Source organism: Hesperophylax consimilis, chromosome 4, assembly GCF_061612785.1.
Source record: "Hesperophylax consimilis isolate HC1 chromosome 4, BYU_Hcon_1.0, whole genome shotgun sequence".
Classification (NCBI taxonomy): Eukaryota; Metazoa; Arthropoda; class Insecta; order Trichoptera; family Limnephilidae; genus Hesperophylax; species Hesperophylax consimilis.
In genome coordinates, this window is record NC_142839.1 from 30,731,091 (window position 1) to 30,744,670 (window position 13,580).

The 13,580-nt window shown below is 33.4% G+C and overlaps 1 protein-coding gene across 8 annotated transcripts in view; it reads left to right on the plus strand.

Moving 5' to 3' along the window:
- The window catches only part of LOC149424522 (dual specificity calcium/calmodulin-dependent 3',5'-cyclic nucleotide phosphodiesterase 1A-like), a 618,560-nt gene that overhangs the window by 519,654 nt on the left and 85,326 nt on the right, over positions 1 to 13,580 (plus strand). For 6 of the 8 annotated variants that reach the window (XM_089651657.1, XM_089651656.1, XM_089651659.1 and 3 more), the window contains exons 4-6: positions 2,744 to 2,960; positions 5,879 to 5,992; positions 11,412 to 11,456. In XM_089651657.1, coding sequence (XP_089507783.1) covers positions 2,744 to 2,960; positions 5,879 to 5,992; positions 11,412 to 11,456 — 376 coding nt within the window. The remainder of the gene's footprint in view (positions 1 to 2,743; positions 2,961 to 5,878; positions 5,993 to 11,411; positions 11,457 to 13,580) is intronic. The other 2 variants (XM_089651663.1, XM_089651664.1) reach the window with 1 other exon arrangement.

The window sequence follows — 13,580 nt, forward strand, 5'->3', positions numbered from 1 at the left end:
ACAAATTTTACTTCTTTAATAATGTTCCACTAAATTATTTTGTATGTCACATGTTTGTAAAAATTTTTGGGCATATAATATAAGTAAATAAATGGATATAAAAAAAAAATTAAACAATTATCAAAAAAAAAGATTATTTTCGTGATATTCGACGTTGACACGAAGACTGTACATGAGTGCATTTCTAGCTGAACAAGGTTTCATATTATGCATTTCTCATCCACTTCTCCACTGTTAGTACCTACAGTTAAGTTGTACTTGCAACGTGAGTTTCATTAAAGTCTACACTAAGTCTTATTAACAGTGATGTTGGGTGCACGGTGCACACTCAAAGTCACAAAATGAAGAAGTTTTGGCACTTAACGCAAACAACCGACCTCAAAAGTTGTACTAAGCACTTAACTTTCACCAAACGGTCTCTTTCGCCCAATGAACGTTTTTTCGTTTCTTCCTATATGATTGTTTTTTAATATGCATACCACACAAGAGTCACAAATGCTCTCAACAGTCTAGAGCTCTTGAGACCATGGTATCTCCAATTGGTGTATTTTGTGAGGCAGAATGTTAGAGCGAAAGTGATAGGGAAGACGAAGTTGCAGAAGTACCTGGCTATTCATAGCTTGTCACCAAACACGTCTAAAGATATTTCAAGCTACTGCTGTTTTCAAGATCTTAAGAGTAACTTGTACTCTAGAAAATATATAACAAACTGTTTTAAGAAAATTAATTGAGAAATAACACAAATTAATTAAATAAAAAATATCACTCATCATTAACCAAATCATCCAGTGAACATGTACGTGTATATTCAATAGGTATATTATATAGGTATTACAAAATGACTGCTTCAACACAGGCCAGCCTAGTCAGGCGGCATTTGAGTAAACACAACTTATAACTATGGATTTATATTATTACATTTATCTCTCGTAATATACTATTACAACACCTCTGCTATAGGTGTTGTAATAGTATATATTACAGTTATATCTCGTAATATACTATTGCAACACCTCTGCCATAGGTGTTGTAATAGTATATATTACAGTTATATCTCGTAATATACTATTACAACACCTCTGCCATAGGTCACCCCGAGTGGTTTGCTACGTTTGCTGATTTAGGAGCGGTGCCCGGGTTCATCGAGAGAGATGTGCTCAGAATGGCATTTGCATATTCATTGGCACAGGCTGGTTTGGGGAGACCCTTTGATCTCTCTAACCGGTCCCTTTACCAATCGTCTTGCTCCGCAGCGGGAAGGAAAGATCATACGTCAGTCACTCGTGAAAACACTGATCCCTCGATTCCTACCCACCCCTCATACCTTTTCCTTCACAGAACTTCCTCTCTTTCCTTTCCTTAAAAATATGACAGAGGTCCTGAGGGAAATAATTTTTCTCAGGAGCTCCAGTATGGGATTAATATTTTAAAAAATCTCTTATTCAGTTTATGTATCTAATTTACAAACCTCTTTACGCTAGATTCATCGTGTATTTTTTTATAGTTGCTAATTTATTAAAATAACGATATTATTATTAAAATTTACTTGCACACGCCGGTGTTTTACCCGCAATCTCTGGGTTCGTAGCCGAGAATCTTAACCGTTCGAATACGGGGTTATAAATATCTTATTACTCTAAAACTCTAAAACCTTTCAAAAGATTCCGGTTTTGAAGTGAAACGGTCAAAAAATAATTTGTGAAACTGATTTTAGAGATACATCTCAGCGTGTAACATTTTCGATTGGGCAAAATTACAAAGATCGTGAAGTGATATGGTGATTTCACCGTGTCACTGTGAAATCACCATATCACTGTGTTTTTATTTTGTTTATGTGAAGTTCAGGCACAAATATTAAACAGTTTTCCGATCGTTGTCTACGGTACTTAATTTGCAAAATTATAAAATAAAATTGTATACGTTGGTACGAGATTTTGCACATCAAAACATTATTCATAGGCTTTATACTTTTTTTTCTGTGCTTATAAAAAGACTTACTAAAAAGGCCAAGATATAATCTACCCACAGTATTTAATTAAATATAAGCAATCATTTTTTCAAACAAAAAACATATTATTTTGCAATTCATCGCCTATTCATATTTTAAATTCGTAAAATGCCAATATTATGTGGCGCTGCCTAATGGTAAGCTTATTACTGTGCGCTTGTTTAATTCAAATTATTAGTCGCCCATTGCATGCTAACAACGTATTCATTTCCTTAAGCAAGCTACATCCCATCAATATGTAGTCCGATGGCTATGTATCGTCGATGCACGTTACACTGCAAGCTTCGATAACTTTCAATGGATATTCATTGTTCATGTTGTTTTATTCAAGGACTGGGAATTACTCTTTACTTTAAAATTTTTAATTTTTACTGTTACCTTTTATCTTTTTCGTTTTATTTCTTATCATCGTATTTACATAGCACGTAGGGCAAATATGATTTATCAAGTAATTGCCATCAACTCGTAAATAATTGCAAAAGTTGCTTCTAAAATCTTGAATAGTCAACATATCTCATTAATGACCTATATTTTATGATACAAAATAAATTACACCCGTGTACTCTTTGATTTCAAAAAATGTATTCAGTTTGGTTGAGTATTTTAAATTCAAAATTAAATTTGTTTGAAAAAAAAATCATACAGCCGTTCCTTTAAATATAAAATTTTGAACGCCATAACACACTTATTTATTTTACGTGATGTCAAATTGATTATAAAATTTAATTGTTCCAGAACAAGGCTCGCTGACCATCGTCCGCCGCTCCAGCGCCAAGCGCCTGGGCGGCGGTGGTGGCGGGGGCGGGGGCGGAGGGCGGGCGCCGCCCACCCCGCCCCCGCTGGGCCCCGCGCCCTCCCCGCCCCCCGACCACCTGCTGGACCAGGTAGACCTGGCCACGGACTGCCTGCCGCCTGTCGACACGCCGGACGCCTGCGATAAAGCTGCGCTAAGGTGGGATATTTACTTCTCATTTTATTTACGTCCAATACAGAGTTTTCCAACAAGAGGTGTTATTTTCAATAGCCCGCTGTTTCAGTAGTTATTACTTTTAAAGCTGTCATTTTTCGACATTTCACAAGTAGAAACTACGTTATTAATAAAAATGGAACAATACACGCTTCAACAACGCATTGAAATTTTTAAAATTCACTTGAGTGAATCAAATGCAAATGATTTTGAGTGTTGAGGCCCATTACAACCTCGTTGACTTCGTCAACAACAAAATTATCGCATCTGGGGCTCGGAAAACCCAAGAATTATTGTTGAAAAGCCTCTTTATCCTCAACGTGTGACTGTTTGGTGCGGTTTATGGTCCAGCGGATTCATTAGACTTTTCTTTTTTGAAAATGAGGCTGGAGCAACAGTTACGGTGAATGGATTGCGCTATCGAGAGATGATTAATGATTTTTCATGGCCGGAATTAGATGGTATTGATCTAGACAACGTTGGCCACACAAGCAACGAAACCATTGATCTTTTACGATTGAATATCAAAATAACTACTCTTATTGGAAAATCCTGTATTTGGCGGCTTAGCTAAGGTAGGTAATATTTAAAAAATGTGTATTTTTATCATGCCATTGGTTTTATTCCACTATCATGTTTTGGGAATACTTCGTTAAAATATGAGTTTTGGAAATGAAACGAAGTTCATGTATTTTTACTGACCTCACTTGAAAAAGTCTTGTGAATAGATTATTTTACTGTAAATTATACTAAATATTATCCTAGTAAAATACCACCAGTCAGAATTGAAACGTTTCTTGAAATTAATTTAGCTGTGTTTGATGACCAGATTTGAGTATCCAGTTACCTCCCAACCTTCCTCTTACCAATTTCCTTCCTTCCCTTATTCCCTTCATCCTCAAAACATAACCCATTTGGCGATGTCATAGTCCGACTAGGTAGTTAAATGTGTTTATAAATCATTTTCGAAAAATAGTTGTTTGACCTTACGCTGAAATTTATTCCATCAGCATCATGAATTTTATTTGTGACATAATTTAATCTTACTTATTTAGTATTTTTCATTCAACAGTTATAACTTTTTTTTTCCACCAGAATTAAAATTAATAGAACATAATGAATTTTTTGGTCGGTTTGGAATAAGACAACTTAGCTCAATTGGTAAAGCAGCTGGCCGACAGTCAGAAGGCTGCGGGTTCAATTTCCTCAAGTTATTTTATCTCGGGAAAATTTGTGTGGGTGTTTCGAGCTAATAATTATTACTTATAATACTTTGTTGCCTTTGTGCTATGCTTAAAACCTTGTCTTATAAATATTAGTTTTTCATGAAAGAAATAATTTTTTTTTTTTTTCGGAATAACTTTATTGAGTAAAACCACAAATTGTAATATTTAAATATTGAAGACAATATTAGTGATTTCTAAACGAAAATCTGAAACAGAAAAATCAGAAAAGGAAACGGTCACATCTGGGACACGAACCCAGGACCCTTGTCTTTCCGGGACAGTGCTCTACCGACTGAGCTAATGGGACCCTATTCCCCTCGGTCACTTTTAACTGTATCATACTTCGAATAAGAACCACTAACATTGTCTTCATTTTTTCACCGCACATTTTTATTGGCAACTATCTTTATGTATGATCGAAAAATTCAACCCGAACTAAATGCAATCCAGACAGCGTCTTTTTAGATAAACCTATCTTATGTTTTATTTTAAATGTACGACATCTGTTGACTTTTTCTGCAAGTCTAGAATGAATATTTATTTTTCGGAATAACTTTATTGAGTAAAACCTCAAATTGTAATATTTAAATATTGAAGACAATATTAGTGATTTCTTAACGAAAATCTGAAAATGTGTCCCAGTCACATCTGGGACACGAACCCAGATGTGACCGTTTCCTTTTCTGATTTTTCTGTTTCAGATTTTCGTTTAGAAATCACTAATATTGTCTTCAATATTTAAATAATTTTTTTATTTAAAATAAATTTTGTTTATCATATACAGAAATGAGATCGGATATAAGATAAAGAAAACCACAAAGATTAAGCGAAAACGTATATGTAGGCTACAGATGTAATTTTTATTATTTATTTAAAACTCATTAAGTTATTAAATCCTTGATATAAAATTAGATTCCGTTGGAAATATTTTTTTCTTCTGAAGTTTTTAAATTTCTTGGTGTTTTATTTATTTAATTTTGTACACTAATTCTATAAACCTGAAAATGACACGATTTAAAATTTATTATGAGAAAATATTGATTGACATCTCTTAGGACGGGTTGTTTCACAGAATTTGAAAAATTCATCAAATTTCAACGTTAATTTTCAATTCTGTGAAAGTCCTACTCAATTTTTGTTAGTATATTATTTGGGGATAGTTGCTTTACTGAAATATTTGAAGAACTTTTATAGAACTTGAAAAGTAATGTCGAATATGATGAATTGTTAAAATTCTGTGAAAGAACACGTCCTTAGGTTTTTAGAAGAAAGTTTGAAAACTAAAACAAGTTTCATAAAACTGGAGAAAATTTCTCCTCCTTCAAAACCCTAAAATTTTATTAGAAACTATGTTTGCATTAAAATGAAAACGAGAAAAACTGACTTCAATAATGTTTGCAAATATATTGGATTAATTATTAAAATGTATTTATTGTTGTTGTTTTTATTTCATGGAACTGCATTTAATTTATTTGATTTTTAACTCAAAATACTAAAATCAAATTTTATTATTACGTTTTGCAAACATTTAAGGTTTGGCAATAATAAAAATAACATTTAATTTGATTTACGAAAAAAAAATTTTAATGTAATCTTTTTTAATTATGTGTTGGGGGAAATTATTTGTGTGTTTTGGATCATTTACATTTTCAAATAATTTTTTCGAATATATTCCAGGTTGCGATGCCTTCTGCGCCAGCTTCATCGCGGGGAGATCCCGGCGGAAGTGCTTCAGAAAAACCTTAATTACGCTGCGCGAGTCCTCGAGGCGGTCTTCATAGACGAAACCAAGTAAGTCCACACTTCACTCCACATGTTACCAAATGGCATCAAATTACCCCAACTTTCTTCAGTCACTTGTTAAATTCATAACCGTTGTCTGATTTCAGGTTCCAAATCTTCAATCTGAATACAAAAGATATATTTGGATTAATTCAAATCAACTAATTTTGTAATTTATTTTGTTTTATGTCTACCAAATAATCTATTAAATTGATATTTACACCAATCATGTTGTTAAGATACGATTAACTCGCACGGTCAATATTATTATGTTGTTTGGCGACTTCCTCCTTCATCTTAAACCAACGTTTTGTACAGCCTTTCTGAGTCCATCATCAAGGTAGATATTGGATATCTTCCCTGATGGTGGATATTCCAAAGCTATCAGAAACATTGGCTGAAAAGGAGGATGAAGCGCAACCCGCTTCAACAATACACAAGTCAAACAACATTCAAATTTACTACGTTTAAAAATACCTTCTAAATATTGTGAAATTATGCCTTCAACTGATAAACGAGTATATTTTGATTGTTTACTTACTCCTTTTATTAATGTTAATCAATATTCATATACGAGTATAATGAGGCTTTAAGAGCTCCCTTTTATACATATTTTAGAAATCTTACGTATGTGCCTACTCTCATTCTAAATTAATTGAGGCGTTAGTAGAAGTAACTTTGTTATTCAAGGTCAATTTGGCGAATATGTTAACCTTTTCAGGCAGCACACTTCAAAGTATTCCAAAATACATCGTGAGATGAACCCTAATTACTTTTTAATCTAAAGCAACCGAGTTCGTTGGGGATCTTTCATTTCATAAACTGGTGCTTACAAAGCTTGTCCAAACACTCTGGTGCAAAGTCTCTCATTCAAAATGTTTTGTCCAGAACGTTTATATCCGAAAAGAAAATATTCAGTATTTTTTAAAACTAATTATTGTAAATTAATCTAAACACTTCTTAGAATATTCATGGGATTAAGATTTATTGTCAATGTAAATGAGTTTAAAGATCACGAATAATATGAAGAAAACATGACTTTTTATCTAACCAAACCGATCAGGGAACTAGAAGTGTCAGATAATCCGAAGCTAAAGATTTATTCCACGACCGTATTTTCAATAAATTATCTGAAATGCTTATAAAATTTCATTTTGACCTAGAAATATTAAATGTCATCACATTTTATTACGGCCATTAGCTATCCGAGTGTTATAATATATTACCTGTTTAAGTGTCGCTTATCTATGCTACGAGCTACATAAAATTATTTAACCATTTTAGATGTTGCAAACTACACATTTTTCCAAAAAAGGGTAAGTTTTTTGTACTTTTACATAACTTCATGAAGAGGTTTAGGACGAAAAAGTTTTGACCGAAATATTTCGGTATGTGATTTTTTTAAAACTCACTCGGGTTTACTTTTATTTAATATTCACAAACAGGGAATCTCATTCTCATTAGGTATTTATGATTTGCTCCTGTAAAGGTTTAACTTTCTGACTCACTTAACCAGCAAACTCTTGTTGGTATATTCTAGATTTTATCCGAAATCTGTGAAAGTTCTCGGTTTATCAGTTCAAGGCATAATTATTGAGAGTAAAATATGAATAATTTTGTATGTAACCCTTATAAGTTTTTATTTAAACTCTATTCACGTTGATCGGCACTTCATTCTTAGATATCAATCTGAACCAAGGGTATAATGAAAAGACTTATCAAAGATATCAGCAGTCTCAGGTCAAACTATGATAATTGCTAAAACGGAGCTTTCAATAATTAATTTTATCTTTAAGCGAAAAACTTTACTTTATTTTACTGTTTAGTTAAGTGGACTATTTTTATACGATATAGGTTGTTCATCTTTATACCAAAAGAAATTAGATTGACATATTCACTTGCATATCGTTTTGGCACTAGTCATATGCTGATCTAAGAGCAAAAGTGCATCGATGGTTAACATCCAAAATACCTTAGCCAACATTTCATGAAATAGTTTACATAGTTTATTTAAATTACGTTTTGGCAAAATGTAATAATTTTTTTTTATTTTACAACATTATATATAAAATAATTATGTAACTTTCGGAAATTCTTTTGAAAGGTTAATTAAAAGTGCTGTGATAATTTGACTATTAGCAATCGATGCCGAGCAAAAATTATTCATATACTTTTCTCATTTCCCGTTCGATGTAGAGATTTAGTGTGCACACGATGCGATAATGTAATTTCTAATATTGTCACCTGTTGACTGTCCGCCCGTGTCCTGTCAGTTCAGTGGAAGCGGGCGAGGCGCCAGGCGGAGTGGGCGGAGTAGGCGGAGCGGGCGGCGGGGGCGGTGGGGGGGCGGGGGCGGGTCGGGGGCCCGGGGCCGCGGGGGGCACGCACGGGGGGGCTGAGCCGCAGGAGCCGCCGCGGCCCACCTCCACGGCCGTGCAGAAGCGGCGGCTGCGGACCCCCGTTTGGGCCAGGTCACCACGATACCACTACCACTCTACACCACTAAGCTCCCATCCCGAACATGGTGACGCGGCGGAACCGGTTCGGACAAAACCACCGCGACAAAACAGCAGCTGCTTTTTTTCTCAGATGAATATATGCACCTCGCTTAAGGTTATTAATCCTAACCTTAGCATACATCTCATATTATTAAAACGTCAATTTCGTACAATTCTATTTACGGAACCATTGATTGTTGTAAAATCCCGGTGTATATATAAATAATATGATTGAAAAGCTTTGTAACTTTGTTCCGCTTGTTTTAAATGTACATTTTTCACATTGCTGCCAATATCTTCATACTGGTCTAAACGTATCTAAAGATGCCGTTAGAGAGTTTAAACTGGCCTATTATTTTTATTTGATTTAAAATTCATCATCAACAACGCAATGTGGTACATTAATATTATCTTTTAAAAATGATTCATTACGTTCCTATCACATTATTGAGAGTAAAATAAATTTAAAATATAACTTATTTCATTTTATGGGAACCGACTATTAAAACTCAATACTCCATAAAGAGGCTGATTTTGTCACGGAGAATTTTTTTCGATGCGGTTATTTTGTCGGATCTGTTTTGTCGCGGCTGTTTAGTTTCAGGCGGTAAAGCTCTCGACTCCTACAACACACGGCACCACCCACGAAGGGGTTCCCCTAGGTGCCGCTAGGGGCTCTAGGTGTATGTATCGCGGGAATGCTGCGAGGACTTTGAAGATATTGAAAAAGTTTTCACTCTCCCCGCGGCAAACATCCGTCAAACCGTTCGTACCCTACGGCTACGAAAGGAAGGAAAACCAAACCTTAATAATTAAATAAATAAAATTCTAGCACATTTGCATGATATTTACATACTCCGAATCTCTTTTGCCGACAGCACTATCTTTTTTCTGACACAACTTTATTTCGTTCACAAGATAAGAAGCTTTTTTCCTTCTGTGGCCGTGGATGCAGGGTTTTAGCCTCCCTTATCCGTCCGATATCGCGTTTTGTCCTTTTACAAATATCACCATCCTGTATAGTCTTGCCGTTGAGAGCTTCGTTGTAGCTGGTCTTTCTGTTACTTGCGTCGTTTGTGAAAAGAGGGAAAGGGTACAATGGAGTTGTCAGCGGTATGACTAATCTTTGCTGAAAGCTTTCTTTTATATCTTCGAAATCCCACCTTACTGTGATGTTTAGTGGACTCCTAATATTGGCCAAACGTTGTTGTTGATCTTTCGTCTTATTTAGTAGATTTTATTATTTAGGATTTATAGTTTTTAGCTGGACGTGATCTTGGTTGTGGAGTTCCGGACTTCCTGTCGTAGATGATTACTGTCTTCTGCTATTATTTTAATCTGATTACTATCTTCCTTAACATATCAGATGTACTGTTGGTCTATCTGTACACCTTCTATAAAGGCATGTCATTTTATTACTTTACTACTTGTGTTTTATGTTTCCTTTATTTTTGAATGTATTTCAAAACACAACTTTGAATGACGTAAATGATAGCACACGAAAATAAAATAATATTTAATTGCACATAATATTTCTTATAGAAAATATATAAACCATTTTCCTAGGCTTTTAAATTTTAAAAATTACTTTTGATTTTTTTGGACAACCTAGGTTTTAGGGCATGGTTTATTAAAAATTGCACCACCTCTTAAATTAATAATTATTATTTATATAGATAAACAATTTTCTTTAATGTTGATAAATTTAATAAAAATATTAATAGTTAGTTATTAAATAGAAAAGAACATTTGTGGTGTTATTTGTTTTTTTGACCGATTACAAATAAAAATGTTCAAATGATATTATTATAAATAAATTTAACATTTTTAGATATTTACTGATAAATAATCAATCATTCAAAGTTACCATTACATATATTATGCTTATGTATATTGAATTTTTATGTCAACGTTAATTTTCACAATTTTTTGTTTTTATTTTAATTGTTTGTATTGAATATCTTTTATTGTTCTAATTGCAAACAGAGGCATAAAAACAGTAATATTTGAGCACAACGAGATGAACTAACTACAATCAAAACTGTAATTTTTTTATCCTCTAAATAAATATGTTATGAAGGTATTCCCAAAATATTAATTCCGTATATATTTTATTCATTTAAATAGCAATTACACTTGTTAACTTGCTGAAAGCACCGGAAAGGAAAGTTTAAAGAAAATGTATTAAAAAAAATCATGTGGAAAGACTACCTTTGCAGGTCAATTACAATTACTCTCTATTATTCGTTTCCTCACCTCTGTTGTTGACCATGATTATTAAATAAAGACCGTTTAACAAAGCGCCTTCAACCCGTATCCTTTAATTAAGAGAATTTCATTTAAAGTCTGTATTTCCTAATTGCTGTTCATGTGAAATCCTTTTGAGACACCTACATTGGACTACCTCCAACTGAGCTGAACCCAACATTACACATTAATTTTACAGATGAAAACATAAAAATTCAATGTTGTTTTAAACGTGTTACGAAGTACATTCTGTGTGTGATTCGATAGTGACATATTTTATCTAAAACTAATGCAACGTTCAAATAATATCAAAAATTTTGTTGAAAAGGAATGTTATTACGGTAAGCCGATTCACATAAGATCTGTTGACTCCTTGCTTTCAGACTGGTCAATAAATTGATTACTCAAGAAATAATTGTTATAGTTGAAACTCTTTGATCCATTTCACATAGTAAATAAAATTATGTTTACTCTAGACCGCTTATATCAGTTTGTCTTTTCGTGTATCGTGCATTTAAAATCTTAATAGTTATTTATGTCACGAACCAATAAAAATCTAGTAAGTTGTAAAGCTCTCGCCGATTGAAGCTGTTTTTGCGCTTCTGTTTTGTCTGTCACCAGATGTTGTGCGTTCCCGTCGATGTTTCCACTGTGCTCATAATATCTGTGATTGGTGTTTGTAGACCAGTGGTGTCGAGGCAGCAGTCGGCCCCCACCCTCGTATTTAGGTGTGTCGATGTCAAGAAACAATTATTCCTGAGAATTGCTTCAATTTGTGTATTATTCTAATGGCTTTGGGTGTTTTTCTAGTTTATATTTTGGTGTTTTATTTTATCTGGTGCGTAAAAGGGTTCATTTAATTCGTAAATATTGTTTTAGGTATTCTAAAAATACGCTTTAATGATGCTGACTGTAAAAGACGCCTAGAGTAGGGTTGTTTCAGCTCCATCAAGTTTGATGACGATTAACGCCATTTTTTATTTTCACCATTTAAACGTTCCCCTTTAGTCGCTGATTATCAGCCTGTTCAAGTATTTGGTCAAATTTTGGTCAACTGGCAAGCATAACAACGTAGTCGTTATGCTTGGTGGCTTATTACAATTGCTGAAAAGGGTAAAATGAAAGATCAAACGTCTCGTGCTATATTTAATATTTTTTTAATTCTATTTAATCATAAAATCAAAACAAAATATCAATATCAAATATTAATATTTTAGACATCCTCTTTCTTATCTTTTATTTGAAATTATTACTTTATTGACATTAAATTAGCCCTTTCACTTATATTTTATAATAATTTCTGATTCATTGAAACGAAATATCCGTTACGATTGAAAAAACATTTAAAAGCAAACTTGAATTCAGTAAACACAATTTTTGTTTGCCTATTTGATCAAAAATAAACAAAGTTGCCCAATATACACCATTACTTTTTATAAATGTGATCATTTGGTTAAAAAAGATATCGATCTTTTTTTAACAATATTTTTTTTTTTTTTTTTTATAGTGAATACCTCACAAGAGTCCCAACTGCTCCCGTCTGGAGCCAGTGAGACTATGGCATCCCCAATTGGGGGATGTTGTGAGGCTGAAGGTAAGTGGGGAAGGGAAAGAGGAAGGTGGGGAAGTACCTGGCTATTCAGATCTAGTCACTAAACACGGCTAAAGCCATTTGGAGCAACGCTTCAATTCTGAATGGTGGTCTTACACCAGGGCGATACTGGTAGTATCTTCCACTCTGGAACGTGCCGCAAATATACTATATATTATTTTAATTAATTAATTGTGAAATAACACAAATTAATCAAATAAAATTTATTTGCGCACGCCGGGTTCGAACCCGCGACCTTCGGAATGGCAGTCCAATGCGTTACCACTGGACTATGCCGGCTATATTTGAATGTTCAAATATAGAAAAAGGAAAAGTTTTATTATTTTACCTACTATAAATAATATATATTAAAAGTACACTCTGCTACGGAGTTTATCAGTTTCCGATATTCCGAATTATTTCCGATATTTTAGTCACATGAATAGCATGTTTTCGTATTAATGAGATTAAAATAGCGATATTTATAATCTAAGGAAATGGGTTTTCAATCAACCAAAATGGCTATTGACTAAATGAAATCAAATCCACATAATTGTTACTTAAAAAATAAGAGAGCACTCTACAGAAAATGAGGATTTCTCATTCTGATTGGATTTATTACAGAGTAAAAAGGTGATTTTTTGTGAAAGTGAAAGAAAAAAATCTTTTTTCCCGTGTCAGCAACCCCAAATAAATTTAAATGAAAGTTGAATGAAAAAACATCACTGACTTTTTTTTCATCTTCTTGAAGTATCAGACTGTTAATCAATATTCATCATCTTATAACTGACAATTTCAACGTTTTCCTAAACATTGACTGCGGTAGAATAATGAATTTAAATTCAATTCAACCACCTTGAAACGCTTTTGATAAATGATACAAAAGAATGGATTTTATTGAGCAACTGTATGTTTATAAGCTTGGTTATCTTGTATTCAATGAATCATTAATGATTGTTTCGTGTCTTTGGTCACCTGCAATGCACCAGTTTTTGTTAGTGATGCTTTTTTAGTGCACGTAGATTTGAATGTCGTGGAATTTAAATTACATTTTGTTATTAATGAATTCTTTTAGTTTTCCATCTCATTAACATGTTTTTTTCCACTCCAACTGTAATGTTAAACTAATTCACGTCAAAAATAATTAATCTACTTCTGAAGTCATTGTTTCTGTGCTCGAACCATTGGGGTTGAGATGTTTATTTTAAAGTTTTATGGATTTCACAAAAATGGATTGAAATCTTTTCTTATCAACATCAAT